The sequence below is a fragment of the Vipera ursinii genome, assembly GCF_947247035.1.
Source record: "Vipera ursinii genome assembly, chromosome: 3".
Lineage (NCBI taxonomy): Eukaryota > Metazoa > Chordata > Lepidosauria > Squamata > Viperidae > Vipera > Vipera ursinii.
In genome coordinates, this window is record NC_139516.1 from 108,339,404 (window position 1) to 108,364,495 (window position 25,092).

The 25,092-nt window shown below is 38.4% G+C and overlaps 1 protein-coding gene across 1 annotated transcript in view; it reads right to left on the minus strand.

Annotated features, from left to right (window-relative positions):
* KIAA1614 overlaps window positions 1-24,770 on the minus strand; it is a 39,298-nt gene extending 14,528 nt beyond the window's left edge. The window contains exons 1-5 of the mRNA XM_083358507.1: window positions 23,801-24,770; window positions 21,633-21,696; window positions 10,532-10,675; window positions 7,260-8,848; window positions 2,502-2,688 (exon numbers count right to left, since the gene is read on the minus strand). Coding sequence (XP_083214633.1) covers window positions 2,502-2,688; window positions 7,260-8,848; window positions 10,532-10,675; window positions 21,633-21,696; window positions 23,801-24,755 — 2,939 coding nt within the window. The 5' untranslated portion in view covers window positions 24,756-24,770. The remainder of the gene's footprint in view (window positions 1-2,501; window positions 2,689-7,259; window positions 8,849-10,531; window positions 10,676-21,632; window positions 21,697-23,800) is intronic.
* Window positions 24,771-25,092: the final 322 nt, after the last annotated feature.

Consider the following 25,092-nt stretch of genomic DNA (forward strand, 5'->3'; position numbering starts at 1 on the left):
TTTAGATATAATTCCTGGATTAGAAAGAGGCGGCTTAATTTCTGTGAACTGAGATAGCTAGCCATAACAAGAACTTTCTGAGGATTTGGGCAGGAAGGGAGAAGTAGGTCAAAGCAGATTTCAGAGCTCAGAGGGAGGAGGAAACAGCAGGGAAGGCAACGGGGCTCTAAGCCTGCTGGCAGCATCAACAAGGCAGTACTTGCCTGCTGTGAGAGTGAAAAGCCAAACCCGAAAAAGCAGAAAGCACCCATGGGGAGAACTGCAGCAGACCTCGGTGGAGTTCAGCAGAGGAGAGATTGTATCACAAGAGAGCTGAAAGCAGACACGCGGGAAGCCTTTGTTGCTAACAAACTGAAAGTGCTATTCAGTCTGCACCGCTACATTCCCTGGGAGAAAAAGGGGTCTAAGAAGAGATTGGACATCCATTTGTCCAGAATGGTAGGGTATTCTGCTTGTGGAGGGGGCTGGACTAGAAGACCTCCGAGGTCCCTTCCAACTCTGTTATTCTGTTTTGTTAAAACCAGCACAATGAATTACAGGACAGAACCCGGGAGCCTTATCAACATAGGAACTTGAGGTTCACTCTTAGTGAACACATAAATAAACCTTCTCCAGGATAATGTTTCCCCAATGTGGCCCTTCAGTGATGCACCCATCACCCCTGTAAATGACTCCGTCTGTCTTGTTGCTGATCACTCTTCCTTTTCTTTCAACTTTTTCTCGTCAGAGAGCCAGGTCTTTGCATAATCATGTGTTGAAAATACGATAAATCGAGCCTGGTCATTTTAATTGATTTAAAATTTATTTATTTAACTGTGATGTCCAGGTACATAGATATCATTTTGGTTGTTTAAACACTGTGTAGTAATTCAGAAATAATTAGATTGGAAGAAACTGACAAATCATTCTCCACCTTACCCATTTCCTAAGGCGGTACAACTACATTTTCCTCTTTACTATTTCCAACTAGGACTAACACTAGGACTAACATTCTAGTGTCCAACTTCAAGTAAGGAAGCTTGCATAATCTGTTGATTTCAGATTGAGCTTTTCCTGCATGACAATATCAGCACCAAGATATCAGAAAATATTTAACATGACTGCACTGTAAACACTGTTAACACTCTGAAAGATCCTCAGTTCTTCTTCAAGAACAATCCAAAGGGCCACCATCTGGCACTATATTACGAGTCACTTTCTATTGTCTATCCATGCACTTTTGTTGGAAAAATTACAGGAGTTATTTACCACTGCTTTATCATGTGTAACAATGCCTTTGCTATTGTCACTAAAGCTGTCATCTGCCTATTCATCTTCTTCCTATTTTACTGCTGCCAATATAGGTCCCTGTTTGCTTTAACTGTAGTGGTTTAAAAGACTTGGATGACCCCGATGGGAGTAATTATTCTTGGCATACATTCCCTGCATTATTTCTTCATCCCTCCTATGAGCCCCTCCCACCATACGAGACAGTGTAGCAAAACATAAGGAGGTTCAATCAATCCACTCTGCCAATTAACTGAAAATGTACCGGTTCCTTTTGAAGGTAAATGTGTATCCTTCCTGCATGGAAAGTATATCTTTCACAAATAATGTTCAGATGCTGGGTAGTCTTGGAGAAGTACCTGAAATCCTAACTCTACCTTGCAAAATTGTTCCAAGGATTAAAAACTGGGGAAACACAAACTAAAAAGCATTTGGTTAACTTACTAGCCACACCAAATAGAATTACTTTCCTCCTGGCAACCTTTTCCACTTCCAACAAGTTGGTAGTCTGGAGGGCTTTCCTTTACAAAAGGGAGGGAGGGAGATATAAGGATGAGATAAGGAGCAGTAAATTAACTAGCTGCTGTTTATTTTCTTTAGCATGTTTCTTATATTTTTCCTCTGTTTAATTGTGTCTGATTCTTGAAGACTGCCTGGAGAAGTCCCTCCAGTTTTCTTAGCAAGGTTTTTCAGAAGTGGTTTGCCCTTGTTTTCTTCCTAGGGCTGAGACTGATTCACCTATAATCACCCAGCCAGCTTTGTGTCTAAGGCAGGAGTAGAACTAAACCAGCCTCTTGGCTTCTAGCCTGGTGCCTACAACAAACTACAACAAACTGGCTCTTCTTTAGTATATGCCATTGTAAAGAAAGAGCTTGTGGTAGGAACAAAGCAAAACAGTTTTGCTTAAACTGTGTCTTGGTCATCAAAAACCAGTTTTGGCTAACCTTCATCAGAAGGGATTATTAAGTGGCAGTAATAACCCCTCATTTGCCAGACTTGTGCGAGATGAAGTTCTATTAACCTAAAGAATATCAAGTTAGGAAGGCTGATGGGAGAGGATCTCTTAGTAGCAGATCATTTGACCACGCTGGCTGAGAAATTCCAACATGTAAAGAGGGATTAATTTGGGAATTAATTAATTTGTTTTAGCTTTAGAAAAATGACATTTGATCTTACAAACAGCCCTGTTCTATGAGATCCCCACTTAACCTTTCTAACAATATATTTCTACTCACCGTTGAATAATATTTGCTTGCCCAGGTTTTATCTTCGGCATAGCTGCTACTGGAGCTTCTCTACTGATTGACTGAGTGGAGGCGGTGAAGTTGGTCTCTTCAGTTGTCAGGGAGATATTAATAGCAGTGGAACTGATGGCATTGGGAGCAACAGGGGGAACACCACATGTTGAGGATGATGGACCTACTGCAACGATACAGATACGTCCAATTGCTGTTCTTAGAACACCTTTGGGGTGGACTTCCACCTTCAGCTAGTATGACAGGACATAACAAGTAATTGTGGCTTAGCACATAAAATAATGTCTGATATACATCCTTTTATCAAAGAAAATGTTCTTAACATATATCAGATGCCAACCGTGTACAGTGGCACAAAACAAATTGGAAAATCTAGGGAGAGATCTTACATTTACACATACTGTACCTCTTTCCCCCAACCCAAAATGCTAAGAAACGGAGGTTCTTTGAAGATACTGAGAATTTCATTAGATCCTTCTGAATTCTCTACATTCTTTAGAAATGTAGTAATAATTCATCCAATTTGACAATAATATAGGCATGACATTAAACAGTCACCAAAACTTTCTGGCTTTTTGATTTCCAGATTGCTCTAGAAAAAAGCTTAAGATGAACTTGTTATATAGAAGGCTAGAAGAAGTAAAAGAAGTTACACTGATGATGTTACCTAGTTTGGTAATGAAACATCTGCAAGAAAACAACCAAGGTCAGAGAGCACTAAGGACGCCATAAATATTCTCTTCTACTGGTAAAAGAAGTCATTTTATTATATCATATTTTTAATTTTCACCTATCTTCCATATTCTTTAAGACATAATGCTAGTTTTCGTAACTGAAGATAGCAACTTAACTAGGATATTACAATAGTTTAACAACTCTCCTGCTTATAAAATTTAATGCAAACTACATAACCATCAGTATCATCACAACACATATAACAGTTGTGGCTTTCAGGATGATAACATAAACAACCTACAAGCATATAGAGAAATTTCTGGCAGCTAATTCTAAGTATTCTCTTCCATGGAATAGAGGAGTAATAAGCCTGAAGAAAAATTAGTTGACAAAAAAAAATCCCATTAAAATGTTTTCAGCTGAAGTTTCTTTTTAAAATTCTCTGAAGATTGGGAAATAAGTAAGTCCATCCTGATTCAAGTTTGCAGACCGAGGGATGCATAAATGCAAGACGTTTATGACTGAAGAAAATTGGACAATTAATTTTACAGTTTGGCAAGTGTAAAATATTATATAGAAAATATTAGTATATAAAATTTCATTGAAGTCTAAAAAGTTTCGCAAATGTTTAGCATAAGGAGAAGAATGGGGAAAGTTCCATTACCATTTGTGTGGCCTCATATAGTATCCTGGGGGCTGGTGTTCTGTGGAAAGAAACCCCTTTTCTTGATTTAGAATTTAGATAATCTAATTTTGAAAATATGTACAGTTCCTACACTCAAGCAGAAAGGGTTTTGCTTTGCAAAATTTCAACCTCCTACAAATGGAATAACCAGAAATAGCAGGATGATTTATTTATTGATTCAATTTCTACAGCCACCCATCTCAAACTGGTGACACTGGGCAGCAAACAATCATAACACTGATAAATTAAACATGGATTGAACTAAAACATGTTAACTGAATGTAGGTGAGGGAAACTAATACAGGTAATCTTAACTTATGACCTGGAATTTTGGTTCTAATCATTGTGGTTGTTAAGTGAGATGCCCAGATGAGAGCTTCGCTCAACAATCACAATCCTGGCTCTTTCCGCTGTAGTCATTAAGCGGGTGGAGCAAAGGAGCTGCCTGCCCAAAATGGGCAGGCAAGTCCCCTCCATGCACAGAAGAGAATTCCTGCACTGGGCTGTAGAAAAGGAGCTCAGATCTTTGTGATCTAAGTTTTGTTCCTCCAGTCCAGTGCTGAGGTTTCCCTCCCCTCTAAGCCACAGAAGGGAACCTAGAAAGTTAGATCTTGGTGATGCAAACGTTGTTTCTCCAACCCACCACAGGCCCTTCCCCTTCCCTCTGTGTGCAGAAAGGAACTGCTATACTGGGCTGGAGAAAGGAAGGTCAGATCTTCAGAATCCAAGCTTCCTTTCTCTGCCCTGCTCCAGGAGTCCCCCTCTCCTCTGTGTGCTATGCTGTCTACCCTTCAGAAATATTTTCTGGCTGGAAAGCTAGGGAAGGCAACGTCTCCGAAGGGTAGAAAGGCTTCTCTAGCCTTCAGAAACATTGTGTTCATTAGCTGTTTGTTCGCAGCTGCACAAAAAGGCAAAGGTATGTGGACTTGGGAACGGAGGGGCATGGAGAAGGCCAGGGCCTTCCAAAGGTGGGATAGAGAGAAGTAGGCAGGGAGCAGGCTGAGACCTCCAGGGCAGCAGCAACTTTGCATGTGCTAGTGGGCCAGGTGGGCAGCTGAGATGTGGAGTAGAGATAGGTAGGGGAAGAGTTGAAGCAGCCATCCAGTTGTAAGAGCCAGCGTGCTGCCCAGCACCCAAATGTTGATCACACGGCTGCAGGAGAATTGCAATGGCTGTAACTTCGGGCAGGGGTCATAGCTCTGTTTGTTCAGTGCTGTCATAATTTTGAATGGTCACTGAACGAATAGTCATAAGTGGAGAACTGCCTGTATTTGAATATTTGTATTATTTTTTAATTTTGAGGAAAGATAAGAGAAGATGAAGAGAAGACAAGACAATATATTTATTTATTTATTTATTTATTTTTGGCCAGGTGTTTTCACTTTTATTTTCGCCTAAGATTATCCCTGCAGCAAATAATTTTACTAACCTATTTTAATCATAGCATTGTGAAGATCTTTCCACTGGATTGGGACTGACTTAGCTTATCGATGATTTGCAGTTTCTCAGTGATTCCAGTCTTACAGTTTCCACCATACATTTTCATTTAAGTAGGAGAATCTTTGCTGTCAACCATTCCTTCATTTGACAGTGTTCATCATGGTTCCTTTCTAGGTACCCCTTTGTATAAAGATTTTCTGCTTTCTTTTCATCGATAACTAAAAATAATTATCATATTTATGCCAATGACATCCAAGTGTATTCTTCTGCTCCAGTCCAGGATGATGCATTATAGTTTTCCCTCTACAACTACTTTACTCAGATGGACATGTTCCTCCAGCCTTAAATTAGATTTAAAAACAAACTATTGTTTTTCCTCCCAATTGACATTCTTTTTTCCTTTTTTTAAAAAAATTGAGAATTGTCAATTGTAGGCATCTTCTGTGGGAAAATATTTGGGAATTCTTATTAATGGGAAACTTACTTAAAGTTGATAAAACTACAAGGGTTTTTATGTACAACTTCTGAATTCATTTATTTCTTACTACTGAAAAGGCTAAGAATACTGAAGTAGCTTTTTGACAGCTGTTCATGAAGTTGCTCTGGTTGGGTCTAGAATGGTCTGTGTAGTTTATGGACCTCTTTTAAATCACCCTTAATTTTTTTTTCATCATTTACACTGGCTAGGACCTCAGAAACATTATCAGTTTAAATTGCTTGCGTTGACAAGAACATCCAATTCTTGAATAACCTAATATGAAATCATGGTTCTGTGTGTTCAGTTCACACACAGAATCAGCACTGTCCAGTTCTTTTCTGCCTTAAAATAGCCACCTCGTGTTTCTGAGCTCTTCCCCATCTAGCTCCTCCTATTTGGAAGTTATTCCCCCTTGAACTACACTGAGGATCTGATCTTCCAAGGCTTAAAAATAGTTTAAAATGTTTCTTTTTTCAGGACCTTTAAGAAATTGAAAGAACTTTTCAATATCAGTAGATGATGTTAATTAAAGTGTGATAGTGTTGGGATTTGATATTTTAAATTGATTATGTTGTTTTATTGTTTACATCGGTTTATAAAGTATTACAAATTATTTCCTTCTTTGTACTACGCTTAAGAGCATACTAAATAAAAATACCATTACTGCTATTTGCATTTATAATCCATGAAAAGATAATCACTTTATTAGATTAATAACCAGTTAATCTTTAAAGACCTATCATATTCCTTCTTTTTGCTACATCGGACTGATGCTGCTAACTACCTCTTTGAATATTGAACTCTTAAAATTTAATTATCTTCCATAGTCTGACAGATGTGCAATTTTTAGTTTAGCTCTTATTCTTTGATTAATGATGAATGATTACCTTTCTAATCATTTTGGTTGTAATAAAATTGGGAAACCATCAAAATACTCAATAAAACTGCATTGTTTAATGTACTTGCATAGTATATGTAGTACATAATTACATAACAGAGTATGTTACGACAAGAATTAGCAGTAAATGACACAAATTAATGGAGGAGAAGACTACCAATGGCTACCCATTGTAATATCTTCAGAATCCAGCTGCATGGCCTCAGCATTATGGAAATCAACAGAAAAAGGAAGTTATGGCCTTCATGTTTTGTTTTGGGGCATTCTTAAGATTTTGTTTATCTACATTGGAAAGTAGATGCTAATTAGATATGGGATTTACATTCTTTTAAATATTCTTCCAACTACTCTATGTTTTACTAACTTCATTTTCTCACTTTTGCTTACCTCTTATATACCCTCACTATTTCTTCCTATTCAAATTTGTGGAAATATCCCAAATATTCACTTTCAGACCAAATAGCTATCGTTCAATAAAACAATGTTAACTTGAGCACACATTTTTAATGTCCTTGTTGGAGAGATTCCCTTTTTTACAGCCAAGTCAACATGATCTCTTACCTTGATTTTTTCCCATCTTCTCACTCTCCTGAAGTTGCTCATCTCTGCCAGTTATTATGGTTTTGGCCTCTGACTTGGTAGATATGTTATTGTGATTATTGGAGGATGAAGCCAAATGTTTGGAGAATATCCCTGGATTCTGCTGGCCATTATGCTCCTCTAGCCCAGATACACCCACATCCTGGAAACCAGGAGAGGCAGCTGAAACTGATAGTTTGTTGGTTTTATTTATATGCCCAGGGTCCTGTTTGATCAATTTGTGGCTGCCTGTTAAAACAGCTTTCCTGTAAGACATTGGGGAGGAGTGGACTTTTCCAGTAGCAGGGGGTGCTGGTATTAGATTCATTAAATTGTTGGTAGTGGCCATCTGCTTTGTATGTTGCTTGGTTTGGCATAAATTAATGACTGGTCTGTTCATAGGAACTTTTATACCACCTTGAAAAAACAACTGCTGAGAATAAATGGAAGATACAGATTCTCTCAATTGGGCACCATGTGCCTTTGTATGTGCTTTGTCTTTGTCTTCCTTCTCCTTTTGACACAGATTCAATAGCTGGTTGCTTCTTGGAATGGCTGTTTGAGTCTCCTGATCTTTTACCTCAGAGCCCCCCTGCAAGCTACAAATTTGTGCTTCGTCAGTACCTGACCCAATTTCCAATCTGCTTACGTTAGGAACGTTACCCCAAATAATTTCTTTACTATTTTTGCAGCTGCCATTTCCCCATTCCATGTCCCTGTTAATAGTGTTGGCTTTCTTCTCTGAAGAACACAATGGCCTAGGGACACCATGGCCATTTCTGATTACAAATTGCTGACTGCTGATGCCAGTTTCTTCACTGTCTGTCCTGCAGCTGTCTGATGTGTCAGTGGTGCTACCTAAAGCTGAGTCCACATCTTCAGCACTAGTAATTTCACCAATATACGTCTCCCTGATGCATTCTGCAAAAACACGCTGCCGAGAAGGAAGGATCCACAATGGAGTCCTTTTGGGACCTAGAGGCTTTGTCCGTGAGTTCTCCTGGGAAGCACCAAGCTCTCTGTTTCCATTAGTATAAACAGTATCACTGCCTCCAGGAAGGACAGTGGCAATTTCATATTTGCCATTCCCATTTTGGTTGTTTCTAGTGTCTGCTGAATTGTTGATATAAGACCCGCAGGCACTACACTTCCTTTCTTTATTGGCTTTTTCAAAACATCCACCACTGCTCTGGTGAGTACGCATTTTTGCTCCCTGTGCCATGCTTTGATGTTCCCAGCTAGATTTCTTGATGCTATTCTCTTTATGCTGGAGGTCACCATTTATATAGCCAGCAAGATCTGGTTTGGAGAGCAGTGGGCCCTGGCCAAGAGATAACGGAACTGAATCTAAGGGCCGTTTCTGACGTTGCTGCAGGCGTTCCAAATAGCGAACTTCAGCATCCCTTGCAGATTCATCCTCAAAACGCACTCGAGAAGATAGTCCTTGCTTCCTCTGCTGCCCATAGCTGGACTCACCACTGGATGAATCACTCTGGTTCCCACTAGTGTGTAAATTTTCATCCTTCAAAACAAAATCTTTTGCATCTGCAGCAGAGGATCTACAGGTATCCCTAATGAACAAAAAAGGATTATTTTTTATTACTTGGTGAAATTATCCACTTTGCTACTCTTTTCACCTATCTATAAACCTTTAGCAGAAGGCACTGTTTGTCTTAATGGCCACCTACTGCAGCCTAATGAAGAACCAAGCTGTCTAGTATTGCTCAGGTCTTCACTACCTAAACTTATTTTGCCAGTGAACAAAAATAAAACAAAAAATATACACCTAGCTTCTTGTACAGTCATCAGATCAACAAGAGATCTAGCGTTTTGTTACAGTCCTAATAATGTGGGAAACTGCTGACTCAAATAACTGATTGGGTCAGGAGCATTGCTCGCATTCTAAAACTGGTCTTGATACTGTGTAACAAATCAGCAAGATGAATGTATACTTCTAAATGAAGAATAAGGTAGGATTGGAAAATGGCTGGGATATGCTGTGGAAAGTAACAAAACAAACAGTTGAAATCGCTTGGAGATTATATAATTTATAAATGATAATATAATTTTTGTCCTCAGATATTACCTGACTATGTCTTATATTATAAGACATAATCAGGCAATATCTGAGTACAAAAATTAGTCTCAAGTAGGGCTCACATTCAGCTGCAAACCAAATTCAGATCTATTTACTTTTATAGGCAAAAGTAAATAATTATCAGACTCTGGTAGAATATATGTTACAGTGGTGAAAGGGCAATGCTTGTGATTGCATTTAAAGAAGTGTATTTTACAGCTATACAGTACATTAATTTGTTTTTAACAATTAGCTGGGCTCCAAAATATTTTTCCCAGGAATTGAAGTGTTCTGTCAATTTTTAAAGTAGGGGAAAAGGGGGAAAAACATGGAAACCAGTTTTTTCACTAGCTGCTTTGTCATTGTAGAATATACCATCTCCTGAAATCCATATGGCCTCCCCCTTCTGTAGATGCTTTTAAGTATTAGCATTTGGAGTTGTTAAGATATTCAACAAGGATTATCTCTAATATTTGTTTTTGCCAATTCCTTATCCTTATATTATTGCAGTAATTATGTCACGATTATTTTATGAGTTTACTTGGATGATAGCTGCCCAGAGTCTCTGGAACTGAATGAGATATAAGTATTAGCAAATAAATATTTGTTTTATTTGTGTTACATTTTGATGCATTTGGTGTATGAGAAGGTTTGTACAGAAAGGAAATTGAACCACTAAAGCATGTGGTTCACAATACAAACAGCAATTTTTATAAAGTTTAAACTCCACTATTTTTGAAAAACTGAATTTTATAAAACTTCTGTGATGTCAGAAAACATTTAATTTTTATGCATCCTCATCATTAAATATTATTGCAAAGGACATGAAGCAAACATGACAAATAATTTCATTTGAATCTCACTCTATTCTATAGCAACATTTGAATCAAATGTTGTATGTTTACTTTCACTGTTTCTTTCAGGTACATAATTTTTGAGCTCTGAATCAACACACACACATTTCTTTAATCTATCTTTTTTATTCTTGTACAGCATTTCATTTGTAAGATGAAAACTTGAAATGGTTATAGATGTCAAGAACAAAGAGGCTGGAAAGCAACTAGAACCGAATGGCATATACTGGAAAAATAACTCACACAGCCTTGACTAGCTTCTTCCTTTTCATGTCAATCCAGTTCAGATCTTCAAGACTACCAAATGAAATGACCACACTTACCTCTTTTCTGGGGGGGCAGTAAGCAGGATGCTATGGCTAGCTCGGAGTGGGTTTGTCCTGGCCTTCATACGAGCTCTTTGTAGCAGCTGCTTGGCCTGTTCGTGCCTGGGGCTGAGTTCCAGCTTTTGGTTGGGAACAAAGACCCTGCAGGCAAGGCAACAGGGAACAAACAATGGTGGATTAGTGGGGAGGGGGAAAAATACAGATTAAGAATGATTTTATTTATTTATTTATTTATTTATTTATTTATTTATTTATTTATTTATTTATTTATTTATTATTTAAACTTGTATACCGCCCTATTCCCGTAGGACTCAGGGCGGTTTACAGGGAAAAATTAAAAATACATACATACAAAGTTAAAATCGATTAAAACTAAAATTAAATTAAGTCCCTGAATTTAAACTAAAACCCCATTAATAAATAATTAAAACCCCTCAGTCTGGGCCAGACAGCTCAAAAAGCCAAGTTTTCAAACCCCTGCGAAATGAGCGAAGGTCGGGGACAGTCCTAAGCTCCGTGGGAAGATGGTTCCACAGGGCCAGCGCGCCCACAGAGAACGCCCTTCCCCTGGGGATAACCCGCCGGCATTCCTTGACTGGCGGTACCCTAAGAAGGCCCTCCCTGTGGGAGCGCACGGGACGATGGGAAGTTGATGCCGGCAGCAGGTGTTCCCTTAGATAATCCGGACGCAAGCCATTGAGAGCTTTATAGGTCATTACCAGCACCTTGAATTTCACCCAGAGGGCAACCAGAAGCCAATGCAACTCACGGAGAAGAGGTGTTACATGGGAGTATCGGGAAACTCCCATAACAACTCGCGCAGCTGCATTCTGCACCAGTTGAAGCCTCCGAGTGGTCCTCAAGGGCAGCCCCATGTAGAGAGCGTTGCAGTAGTCTAGCCGGGAGGTCACGAGCGCATGGGTGACTGTGCGTAGGGCATCTCGGTCCAGATAGGGCCACAACTGGTGCACCAGACAAAGCTGGGCAAAAGCCCCCCTGGTCACGGCTCCTATATGGTCTTCAAAATTGAGCTGTGAATCCAAGAGGATGCCCAAGTTGAGAGCCCTATCGACATGGGGTAACACCTCACCCCCCATCATTAGTGGTGGAACAACCTGGTTTATCCGAGATGCCGGTATGTACAGCCACTCAGTCTTGGCAGGATTGAGACAAAGCCTCATCCAAACCCGGACCGCTTACAGGCAACGGGACATCACGTTGAGTGCATCACTGGGTTGGTTCGGGGTGGAGAGAAAAAGTTGGGTATCATCAGCGTACTGATGATACCCCACCCCTAAACCACGAATGAGCTCGCCCAGTGGTTTCATGTAGATGTTGAACAGGAGGGGAGAGAGAACCGACCCCTGGGGGACTCCACAACAAGAGACCTCGGGGCGGACCTCTGCCCTCCCATCAACACAGACTGCGAGCGGCAGCGACTGAGAGTGGCAGCATTGTGGAGAGACAACATAGTTGTAGAAGATGGTATTTTTAATGGCCAATATATTCCCAAGCAAATTAATGATCTGACAGCAGGCTAGCCAAAATATCAACAGTAGGAAGACAGTAGCAATGCTAAAATGTTCAAGAAAGATATATGCAAAATATTAATAAAATAAACATAAAGGCAGGCATTTGTTCATGTACGAGTAAAGAGATGCATGATGGTAAAAAGCTGTTATTCTATGTAAAAAGGTCAAAGTAAAAGATGGCCCAAAGTTGGCTTTGACTACACACACACACACACCCACACACACACACACACACAGAGAGAGAGAGAGAGAGAGAGAGAGAGAGAGAGAGAGAGAGAGAGAGATTTGTTGTTGTTGTATATATAATTTAGCAATTATTTGTAGTTAAAAAGGTAAAGGTAAAGGTTCCCCTGCACATGTGTGCTAGTCGTTTCCGACTCTGGGGCCGGTGCTCATCTCCATTTCAAAGCTGAAGAGCCAGCGCTTGTCCGAGGACGTCTCCGTGGTCATGTGGCCGGCATGACTAGATGCCAAAGGTGCACGGAATGCTGTTACCTTCCCACCGTAATGGTCCCTATTTTTCTACCTGCATTTTTATGTGCTTTCAAACTGCTAGGTTGGCAGAAGCTGGAGTGAGTAACAGGCGCTCACTCTGTTACGCGGCACTCGGGATTCAACCTGCAAAACTGCTGACCTTCTGATCGACAAGCTCAGCGTCCTAACCCACTGAGCCACTGCGTCCCTTTATTTGTAGTTACCAGGGCTCTAAAAATGGGACTTATGAGCCAGTTTCAAAGTACCAATGTCTGGGCTCTACTTGAAGTCATGTGCACTTAGCCTGCATTTATATTTATGGCTGTTTGTAGCCCCCAGAGTGATTGCAATTTACAACATATTTACTGGAAACCTGACATTTACTTCCAGTTTCCTACAAAAATTGTCACATAGCAAACAATGGGTTACCTTAACAACTGTGGCATTGTTAAGGCCTTAGGATCAATCTGATCACATGGTGAGCCACTTAATGGCAGTCATGACTTACGACCATTATTGCAGGCTCAGTTACGGATAGAAATATTCTTTGGCAGGTATTTTGCAGACAATACTATCTAAATATGCCCACAACAGCCAAAGAGACAACCAAACACAATATGCTGAGATTGCTTAAGAGAACAAATATAAAATAGTGGATAAAACTGAAAAACAAATTGTTTTCCCACAGATAAAATGTAAAAGAGAACTTCCGAATATTGCCTGTTTCTACATTTTGTCTAACGAGCAAAATATAAACAGCATAGTACAGTATTTTCATTTACTATGTCTTTTTATAATTATAAATTTATTATAATATCCTTCTTTCTTCAGGGAATTAATTCCTCCCCTACCAATATTACCTCAGCTTTTCTTTATTCCTAAAACATATAGAAGCTGATATTGCTGCTTTTTTAAATATTTGCCCTATAGTGGTTTGCCATCTTATCATGTGACCCATTTTCACCCCTACCAAGCTTACCAGTATACTCAGATATTTCCCATTTGTCTTGATCACAATCTTTATAATTACTTTAACCAGCTTAGTGAGTCACTTTGGTTGATCCACGTTTAACTCTTTCACCTCAGAATGTGATTGCACATGGAGGCTAGTAATATGCATACTGCTTGTTTTTGCACGTCTCGTTCAGACACGAACAGATAAAGCATGTCTCCAATGATGCTTGGCAACCTATCTGAAATATCATACTTCCTTTAAATTCTTCAGACACTGATCCCAAAGAAACACCTCCAATGCGTCTAGGAGGGCCTGATTATTTATGCATGTTTATTTAATATTTAGCCTTTTATTCAGCAGCTCAAGGTAGAATGGAGGATGGAGGCCATGCTGAGAGAAAGAATGGCCCAAAGGCATTCTGGTGTCTTCCAGAAGGCTAACTAGATGGGAGACATAGTCTTATCATCCGAATGCATATGATGATACATTTTGTCTCAAAACACTTTGTTTCAAATACCTTTCTCTCTCTCTCTCTCTCTCTCTCTCACACACACACACACACACACAAACACATAAACAAAAAAAGCATACAAGAGGCTCTAGTCTAGATCATATTATGACTTAATTTCTAGCATCATTTGTACTATCCAGATCTCCAATCTTCTTGAATGTATAGTTTCAGAAAGCTTCTTTTCACAGAGTTCATCTTTAGAATTACATGTACAATCTACCTGCCTTTTTGTAATCTCTCAGATCCTACAGAAGTCACATATATCATGCCCTTGTTTTATGAGATTTTATGTGACTTCCGCTTTCCTTCTTGGGGAGGGGGGAGGAATTTCTCCACTTTCAAACACAGTGGACCCTGTGAGATGGTTTACTTATACTGGTCACCAGGAGGCAAAGCATATGACAGCTACTGTCCTTACTTGGGACTCATCAGGCATACATAGCCAGGGATCTTTCTATGGGGCGTAAATCTCTGCCAAGAATTGAATTCATGGTGTACTGTAGATTACTTCCTTATAGGGATTCACAAAGAGAGAAAGAAACAATCAAACAAACATCTCTCCAGAGAGACACCCAATCTCTGCAGCACTGCACTGCTGCTATGTGTGCTTTATTAACTTTGAGATAGGTGTCAGGTTTAGAGGTAAGAAGAAGAAACAATGGAGTCAGATTTTTGGAATTGTTCTTTATATGAAATGAATCTCTGGGCCTCTTTTGCCTTCTCCTTTTTTAATATATATATAATTTTATTAGCTCTGCTTAGCTCTCTTTATTTAGTTTGGGACAATAAAATACCTCTAAAGCAGCGGCTCCCAACCTTTTCTATACACCGCCTCCTTAGAACACCTCTGATCTATTCTTGCACCCCTTACAAAAGTTCAAAATAACGGCAACGAATTATGCATATACACTGTAATTTTGAAAACCCATGTTTTTGCACCCCCTGGAATATCATCTCGCACCCCTGGTTGGGAACCCCTGGTCTAAAGTCAGTGTTGACTCCTGGCAACTGCCTAGCTAGTCCTTGCAGTTTACTTGGCAATTTTTCCAGAAGTGGTTTGCCCTTGTCTGCTTCCTATGGCTGACAGAAATTCAGCTCACTTCATACCTAAGCTGGAATAGAACTCAGTTTCCCAATTTCTTACCTCTTGCCTTAACCAGTACATCAAACTCGGCCTGATCAAACACTTAGGATGAACTTCATATAAAGTCAAATTTCAGAAATATTTTAGAACTGACCTTTCTGCCTTCTAAGTGGGACGTTTTCTAGTTTTTCAAATGCCCTATTTGATGGATAGTGGCTATGTTTGATTTTTATTTTGAATATATATTTCAACTTCAATTATATATAATACTTGAACATACATTAATACATGTATGTATTAATGTTGATTTCTGTGCTAAGAATTTTATGCATTTCTTCTGGATAATTTGGGAGCATCAAAAATAAATATGTTTATATTTATTACATAGTAATTTCTAACCTGTACTCTTTGCCTTATTATTTCCCCACCCCCCACCTCCAATCCAACTCTGCCCTGCTGATTTTTGATTAGGCCTATGGCATACTATGCAAAATAGAATGCAACCAGTGACTAGTGATCACAGAATGTGACTAGTACTAGCATTACAGGAATGGGGCAAGTGATTAAATCTATTTTGCAATGTCACAACACAAGTACAAAAGGGCGAAACTTGTATTGTAATAACACAACAAAGATCTTGTTATTTCTGCATCATTGTATTTAGGAATGGACAATTATACATGACCTTTCACACAAAATGTTTATTTCCTTTAGGCCTACAGAATGATTTATCATTAGAGTTGATGTAGCATAATAATTCAAGAAGTCTTGATTGAAATTTTGCTTTGGCCATAAACCAGCTATTGTGGTATTTGGCAAGCTATTGCTTCTAGCCTCAGCTCTTCACAGCAATATTTTTTGGATAATGCTGACCTAGAGTGATATATACCGAATATTACACACTGAAAAGATCTGCACCTGCAAACTTACATGATTATCAGAGGCGATTTAAAGACTAAAATAGGCCTTTCAAATGAGGTCATTTATGCATTTTCAAAATTGGTTCCCAGAGCTGGCAAAGGGCCTACTCCATCTTCAAGGTCCTCCCTAGACAATAGGAATAATCTACCATATGGATTGTGCAAATGTCATTCAGACTAGATTTATTTATTCTGAATGAAGTTATTCTGAGTGACCACTCTGGCCAATTCTCATTCTTCTCAGATTATAAATTGTCAGCTGCAGATTACAGTATAATTTATTACAGTGCAGTGTCCAAATCTATCCATCCATAAATTTTAGCTTGGACTGAGAGTGATCACCTACCTTTAGCAACAAAATGTAGTTCCCAAATGGTACCTCATGAATCTTTCTGAGATACCATCCTAATGGAATCATTGTAATCTAGATCTGTGAGGTTAACATGGAATGGGCAAACTAGAGAAAAGAAAGTTAACAGGTATAATTCAAGATTACTGATTCCTTATTGCTATTACGAAAAGTTGTGAAACTTCAGCCTTGAGGGAAGGTATTGGCTTGGTATAACAAATCAAATTAGTGTTTATCACACTCATAGATCAGTATAATTTATATGACAAGTTGGTGTAGGCATAGGTCATAAAAAAATCCCAGTGCAGCCAGTAGAATATTTTAAGAAGAGGTGATTTGACTGAATATGCCTAATGGCCCAAAAAGACCTGATCAATGCATTCATCAGTTATTTAAAAATATCCTTCAAAGAGTTCTAACACAGCTATAATAGAAACCCAAAAGAAATATTGTGATCAGTGCCATGTCAGTACTATACCCAGGCCTAAAGCCTAACTAAAAGGGGTCTACATAAATCATTTACTCCAGGGTCTTCTGAAGCTGCAGCCCTATCCCATTCTCTCCAACCCATTCTCCAAAGCGCCTGAAAGCAGGACAAGAAGCAATGGATGGAAACTAGTCAAGGAGAGAAGCAACCTAGAACTAAGGAGAAACTTCCTGACAGTTAGAACAATTAACCAGTGGAACAACCTGCCTCCAGAAGCTGTGAATGCTCCAACACTGGAGGTTTTTAAGAAGAGACTGGACAGCCATTTGTCTGAAATGGTATAGGGTTTCCTGCCTGAGCAGGGGGTTGGACTACATGACCTCCAAGGTCCCTTCCAACATCATCATCATCATCATCATGTTATTCTTATTTTATCATTATTATTTTGTGTTGTTGTTGTTGTTATTATTATTAACCTTCTTACCAAAGGGACCGCTGCCTCTTTAAGAGACAATGGAACGACCCCTTCACTCAAGGCTGAATTCACAACCACTTGGAACTGAACAATTACCTGTCTCCCAAGATGCTTTAACCAACCAGGAGAGACATGGAGCTAATAAATAGGTGTCCATTATCAAAGCCTCAAGGTCTCAGGGAGGATGGTGTTCTACAGGAATGGTGTTGCCACAGAGAAGGCATGATTCCTGGGTCCAACAAGGTAACATTGTTTGCTAGAGAGGATTCCACTGAGCTGTTTACAATAGGCACAAGGGGGGGGTGAACATTAAAAGTAAACTATGTTCTTTTGTCACCTGTTTTTCCTAATATTTGAGCTGGATAAGGCCAAAGAAATAATTAAGCAATGGATCAACACTACTGAGCTTCAAAATGAGTTAAGCCAACCATTAACAGGCCTTCTTGCAAGCTCTTTAACTCTTTCCCCTCAACAATCTTGGAATGTGGATTCAGAAAAAATCCTTTATATGGTGATTATGCCCATTTGACTCAAGCAAAACTGAATTAGGAGCTTTAGGAGCATTTTCTATGGTGCATATTTTATTTTAATTAAAAGAAATATTACTTCAGTAACTTTTAAAAAATTGCCCAAGATATTTTACAGTGTACATTTTACTTTATATGAGACAAAATACGAAAGCTACCTATAAAGTTGTCAAATTCTGCTACCTATTGATAAGGATATCCCATTAAATCTTGGGTTTTAATGATTTGACTTGTTCATGATGATAGAAGTACTGTTTGTTAGATAATATAACATGTTATATAATACACACCCCAATTTTGTTTTTTCTCTATCCCTCCCTCTTACTTTTTAATTCTTTTTTCTTTGCTTGTTGTATGTTATACCTTTTTGAAATTTAATAAAATTTTAAAAACAGATAAAGACATGCCATCAGAAAGTAACCATTTTATGACCGGTAACTATTTGGGTAAAATTGGATACTAATATTTCTCCTTATGTATTATTTGGATAAAATTGGATACTAATATCTGTAATTTTACTGTGTCTAGTCTATCAACACAATGCAATTTTCTTTTTGTTGGATTATCACATGAAGTCATTACTAAAATTTAAAGCACTTTGTAAAATGTTCAAAGTCCAAGTATTAGTCTAATCAATGTTACACTTTAGATTTAAAAAGGAAATTTATTTTATTTATTTATTTTATTTTAATCCCATTTATATCCCGCCCTTCTCCGAAGACTCAGGGCGGCTTACAATTTAAAGCACAAATCAATGTGCTTAGCAATAGCCTTCATTCTATGTATATGCCTGCTTATTAGGGCTTTCGGAGGCCGGAAGCGGCATTATTACAAAGTCAGCTTATTGCCCCCCAACAATCTGGGTCCTCATTTTACCTACCTCGGAAGGATGGAAGGCTGAGTCAACCTTGAGCCTGGTGGGACTCGAACCTGCACTAATTGCAGGCAGCTGGTGTTACTTAAGGAGGCATCAGCCCACTGCTCCACCAAGGCTCCATATATACATGATACACATGTATATATTTTGTTGGAAGCTTTGCTAGTTTTCAAGTATAAATATTGAAGATATTTATAAATTCAAGATGGAAGGGTGCTTGGATAGACAGACAGCTATGCATGAATTATGTAATTTTAGAGCTACAGTATATTTGATTTGACATTTGTTTATATATTAGAAAAAATGTTTCAATTCAAATATTCTACCTACATTTCCTAGAAATGAATGCTAAGTATTTGCAGCATTGCATATCCTTTATTTCTAGAATACTACCCTTTGCTCATTTTGAAATTGTTTATATTTCACACAAACCTCTTATCATATTCATAAATTTGATATGAACGTCACAGAAGTGTCATTAAACTCAGTAAACACATATCAACACCAATGTTCCCTTGTCTCCCAAATTCAGAAAATGAGTCCATAAACACCTGAAGTGTTTCTAACCCTTCCCTGTCCTTATCCTGATTTTTCCTTGTTGCTGTTTCTTAGTTCAAAAATATTAAATGGGAAACAGGTATGATACAAAACAAAATATCAACAACTAGGACAACATCTTCATTTATAGAATGGCTGTGGATTCAACCTAAATTCCTTAAACATTGCTAAAATGCATAAAAAGTGGATGGCTTCAATTCAGTGCTTAGTTTGGAAGTGATGCTATCTGTCCAGAATAAAATGACTGAAATAATCTGGAATGACATCCCAGGGAGCTAGATGCTATTCATGAAAAGGCAACTTTGACAGTTCATAATGATGCCAGTATTTTGGGCCTGCCAACCTTATGTGGAGGCCAATCTGCAAGCAAATCTACATGCTCTCAAAATTCTGTACATGCTTTCTGGTATCAAAGCTTTGCCTATAGCTGTTCTATGGTGCTACTTTGCAAACATTTTCTCCCATTTATTTTTCAATTATTTCAGTTTAGTCAATTTATTACACTCTGAAAGAGGTACAATGTGCCCATGAGTGCTCTGTGAGTACTTATAAATTTATTTTAAGAGACAATATATAAATTTTAAAACAAAATTAAAATACATCTACTAGAATCCCTGAGCAAAGTCCAAAAGGAGCAATCTATGTTTAGGTTTTAAGGAAGTATCTAAAGTTATATAAAATGTGGTAACATCTAAAATTAGAAATGTGATGGTATTAAAATCCATATAAAATGTGACGTGTAAAATTACATAAAACTTGATAAAATCTAAAACCACATAAAATGCATCCGTGTCGCAGGAACTTGGAATAGCAGATTCCAGCAGATGTTATATGCTGCTGTACAAAACCTAACCACATGCTCTGTAATGAAAGAGTTCTATCAGCAGCATCTGGACATAGGTCAAGTCTGAATGACCAGGGTATCTGCTGATCAGAGGGAGGATAAATCTGTGTGTCTCTGTAAAAGGAGCAATAAGGAGGGACATATTAAGTGGTTCCCACCCTTCCAGAATCACAGGAACAGTCTTTCAGCTCTGTATTAAAATGTAGAGTTCTATTTCCCCCCCCCTTCCCTAGGATTAGGTAAACAATCAGAAACAACAAGGCTGAGCGGAACATAAGAAAACAAGTAAGTTGTGCCCTTTGGACCATCAGTCTCTCTTTTTTCAGAATTCCTAATGTGGCCTGAAAGAAGTTAAACATTTTTTTCTGCATGTATTTTGATAAATGTATATTTAGGGCAAACGCCAAGCTGAAAAACTTTTAAAATATTGCAGGATCCAATCTGGATCGGTCACCGGAACCAGAGGTTTAGTTTTCCGAGCTTTCAGACTTGTGCTGAAGTCCATCCTCAGGGAACTTCTCTCTCACCAGGATGCGTCCTGGTGACTGCACATCCTGGTGTGAGAGACGTTCCCTGAGGATGGACTTCAGCATGAGTCTGAAAGCTCGGAAGACTACATCTCTGGTCCCGGTTCCCGACCCAGATTGGATCCTGGGATACGTATATTTGCCTTCATTAATGAGTTCTAAGATATGTTGGTATAATGGCCACTGCCATTTAGAAAAACTCTTTTTTTCCCTAACAGAGAACTGGAAAACCCGTAACATCTTAGCTTAGTTGAAAGTTGGACTTTGGAAAAGCAGGACAGAAAGAATGTTGACGTTTTTGAACGTTGTATTGGAAAAGGTTCCTGAGAATATTAAAGGTAAAGGTTCCCCCGCACATGCGTGCTAGTCATTTCCAACTCTAGGGGCCAGTGCTCATCTCCATTTCAAAGCTGAAGAGCCAGCGCTTGTCCGAGGACGTCTCCGTGGTCATGTGGCTGGCATGACTAGACGCCAAAGGCGCACGGAAAGCTGTTACCTTCCCACCGTAGTGGTCCCTATTTTTCTACTTGCATTTTTATGTGCTTTAGAACTGCTAGGTTGGCAGAAGCTGGGACGAGTAACAGACGCTCACTCTGTTATGCGGCACTCGGGATTTGACCCGCCAAACTGCCGACCTTCTAATCGAGAAGCTCAGCATCCTAACCCACTGAGCCACCGCATCATATTATGGACAGCCAAAAAAACAAATAAATGGATCATTGAACAAATCAATCCAGAGTTCTCACTCAAGACACAAATGACCAGGATCAAATTAATCTATTCTCAATACATTATGCAAATACTGGAAAAGGCTCTAATGCTGGGAAAGGTGGAAGAAACAAAACAAAAGGGGCAATCAGTAGCAGAATAGATAGACTTAATTACAACTAAATTAGGTGCAATAGATGCACTATTAGAAGATCTTAAAGACCATGTTAGATACAGATTTCATAGAAAAAAATCTACGTGGTCAAAATGACTTGATGGCATATAATCAAAAAAACAAACAACCTTAGTTTAGTAGCTCTGGAATCTTACCGATAGTCTTCAGAATCCCGTAAGGAGACATTAGAATCCCAGGCTCCATCTTTTGGCACAATCTCTGTAATCATGTGACAAAAGAAGTACTTAATTAATTTTGTTAATTTTAATCCGAAGAAACATAGCAGGACATTCAAAAGATACTCTTTGTTTCAGTGTTCTTCAATGCCAATATGTTTTATCCATTTTTTTCATGTGAATGTGGACCTCGTGAACTTTCTGGCCATCTGCACTCAATAATTTCCCTACAAAGGAGGTATTTGACACCAACAATAATTAATTAAATCATTTATTTATTTACATTAAGATTTTTTAAGATAAGGAGAAAGAAGGAAAAAAGGAAAAATAAAGTACAAAATAAACAAACAAGGAATGTCTAAGTTTCCTAGAATTAGGTTACCCATGTCCATATTTCATTAATAGCAACAGCATAGTCAATACAATATAAATTAAAAATGTGAAAGTAAGTTTTTTCTGAGAAAAAGATTTTAGAGTAAAGAGAAACTTAAATTTCATATAGTACAAGCTGATATATAACATTATAACTCCAAAATGTGTTCAAATTTGTATCAGATTTAGTTCTGAAATACAAAGTTATTTTAAATATTGAAGCATACTCTCACAGCTTAATTAATCATTCTTCTGCAGTAGGAATTTAGCAAACTTTTCAATAGTACCCTTATAGCACTTGCCATACAGAGCTAATTCACTATACTTTGTGGGAATGTCAGATTTAGTAACATGTAATAGAAAAATAGAAGGTTTGAAATTCAGCTTTTAAAATGTATGTCAATCTATTATAAATAAATTTCCAAAGACTGTTTAATTTTACCATGTTGCTATCAAATTTGGATAAAATTATCCAACCCATTACCTCTACAAAAATATTTAAATAATAAAATGTCAATTTTAGCAATCATCTCTGGAGTAACATACCACCAGTAAAACAGCTTGTATCAGTCCTCCTTCACTTAGCAGATATTTCTTTGTGCTCTGATGAAGAAACATCTGTCACTACCTAGAATTGAACTCTCAACCTTCCAAATGGAAGGCGAGTGTCTTCACCTCTAGGCTACCACACCACTTATCTTTAGACAACGAATATGCCCATTGAAATTGTTATTGGAGCTGTTCATACTTCAAAAATTATTCAGAAGTGCTTCAGATCTTTCAGAATTTACACTGTAATATTTAAAGCAACTCATTTTTTTTCAGACTACTGTGTACCTTCTTTAAGTCTTGCAGTCCTGGAAAACATTTGGCTATTTGAATGCTTGGACATGGACAGAAGCAATTATTTTGAATAGTTTTTGAATGATATGAATTGAAGCATCATGCAAGTATCAAATTAGAACATTATATGTCAATTGTCAAGTCAATAAATAAAAATTCAAACAGCAATTTACACTTTTATTCACTTATTTTCAACATCAGATCTAAAAGTTTCACTCAAATTATCTCAAGTAACTGCACAGTTATACTTTCTTATCTCATAATCCTATTTGAAGGATGCTGAAAACTCTCGTGTGTGTGTGTGTGTGTGTGTGTGTGTGACCATGCCCATTAGAAAGAATAGAAAGATCTTAACCAATTGTTGACATTTTCAAGTATTCCCCAGATATAACATGAAAAAGATACACAGGGAAATGTCAGGATTCAAGTTCATAATGTCTACGCGTTGCCCTCCCTTTCCCTACCTATTGAGTTTAGAACCAAACATTTTTTTGTCTTTTTTTAAATGGACGGATTGGTCAGAACCACAATGAACATGTAATTACTTTCACATTTTTTTCTTTTTTACAATGCCACAGAAAATCAATGACTATTATTAATAAATGTAAGGAATGAGAATAAAACACACGAGAAAAGGTCAAATGCAAGGTAAAATGGATTCTGCTTTTATCATCAGATTTTACTTCTCTTGGAGATTCAGAGAAAGAGGTAAAAAACTCCCAAAGTTTAGATCAAAACCCAACAGTAGAATAATCCAAAAGATGAACTGTGCAAAAAAGAGAGAGAGGGAGAGAGAGAGGGAGGGAGGGAGGGAGGGAGGGAGGGAAGGAGCTGGTTATGTTACAGATTTTCTATTGTAATAGTTTCTGAGACATTTTATCACCTATCCAAACTTCAGTTTTTATCACCCCATTTTCATCACACCAACATACCATTATTAGGCCCATTATTTCCAAGGTCTTGGGTTTCCTTCCGGTAAGTATCCAAAGTATGTGGTTCCTGTGAGCAACGGCTGCTCAACTGTGATATGCTCAGCATCTCCTGCAACTTAGTCCGGTTTCTTTCCACTCTCTCTGCTAAAGATAAAGTACTGACATTGCTGCTGCCGCTGCCAAGACTGTCCCAGCTCTCTGTTCTCCATATCCTCCCAGCTGATGCCATCTCAGAGGTGTCATTCTTTTTAATAAAAGAATTGCTGTCAAACTCCTTAGGGCGAATTAGATGGTTTTCTTTACCATTTGTTTCTTCAAAAGACTTTGGAATAAAGGAAAGGTCCTTCAAAGAGCCAATTCCAGAGATAGCGCTTAAAGATGCCTTTTTTGTGGCATTTTCTAAAGAACACTTTTTATCTGGTATGTTTCTTCCGGGCAACCTCCTGAATTCTTTTTGTAAGCTCATGCCTGTGGGCTCTCCTGTTTCCATAGATTGTGTTTCAAAATCATTGATGTATGGATCTGGAAGGACTGTTCCCTGAGATTCCACCTGCATCTGTTGTGGAGGATACTCAGTGCTGTCCAGCAGCACATCTGTCAAGTAAGTGTGGATTTGAGCTTGTGGTTCCACTACTGCATTTTGAAGAGCAGGATCTATTGGTGGCTTTCCCTTGCATGCTTTAAGCTTCTTTAGAGAAGCCTCTTCCATGGATGTTGCTTCAGTTCGCCTGTTTATGAGGTTCCTTTTTTCTTTAAGAGCTTTAACCTTGGACTCCAAAACAGAGGTGGACTTACTTACAGACCCTTTGTGTCCCACTGGAATCCAAGTTGGCCCACTAAGAGAAAAATTATTTACATGTTCAGGGCACTTGTCAGGCTGCTTGGGTCTAGAAGTATTTTTAGCACACTGCTTTATGCTGCCTATTCTTTCTTCAGGAGAGAAATTTTCCTCCATCGTCTTGTGTCCAGCTGATAACAAACCTTCTGGGGGGAAAACAAAAATTGTTTGAGCAAAACCTGCTTCCTTTGCTTGGGAACATTTTCCAAAGTTAATATCTGCTAGAATGGGCTGATACCTTCTGTCTGGGGAAAGACCTTTGCACAGAGCTGTATACTAAAAATACTAATACTCCCCAAAGTATGAAAAGTTCTGTACAATATAATCTGACCTCCAACAAATTCACACGTCATTAATTATTTACACTGTATTCTAATTTCCTTAAAGGGAAAACTGTGGTGCCCTGAAGACCTCTCTCATTATTGCTGACAACAATGCTTCTACTGCATGCTAA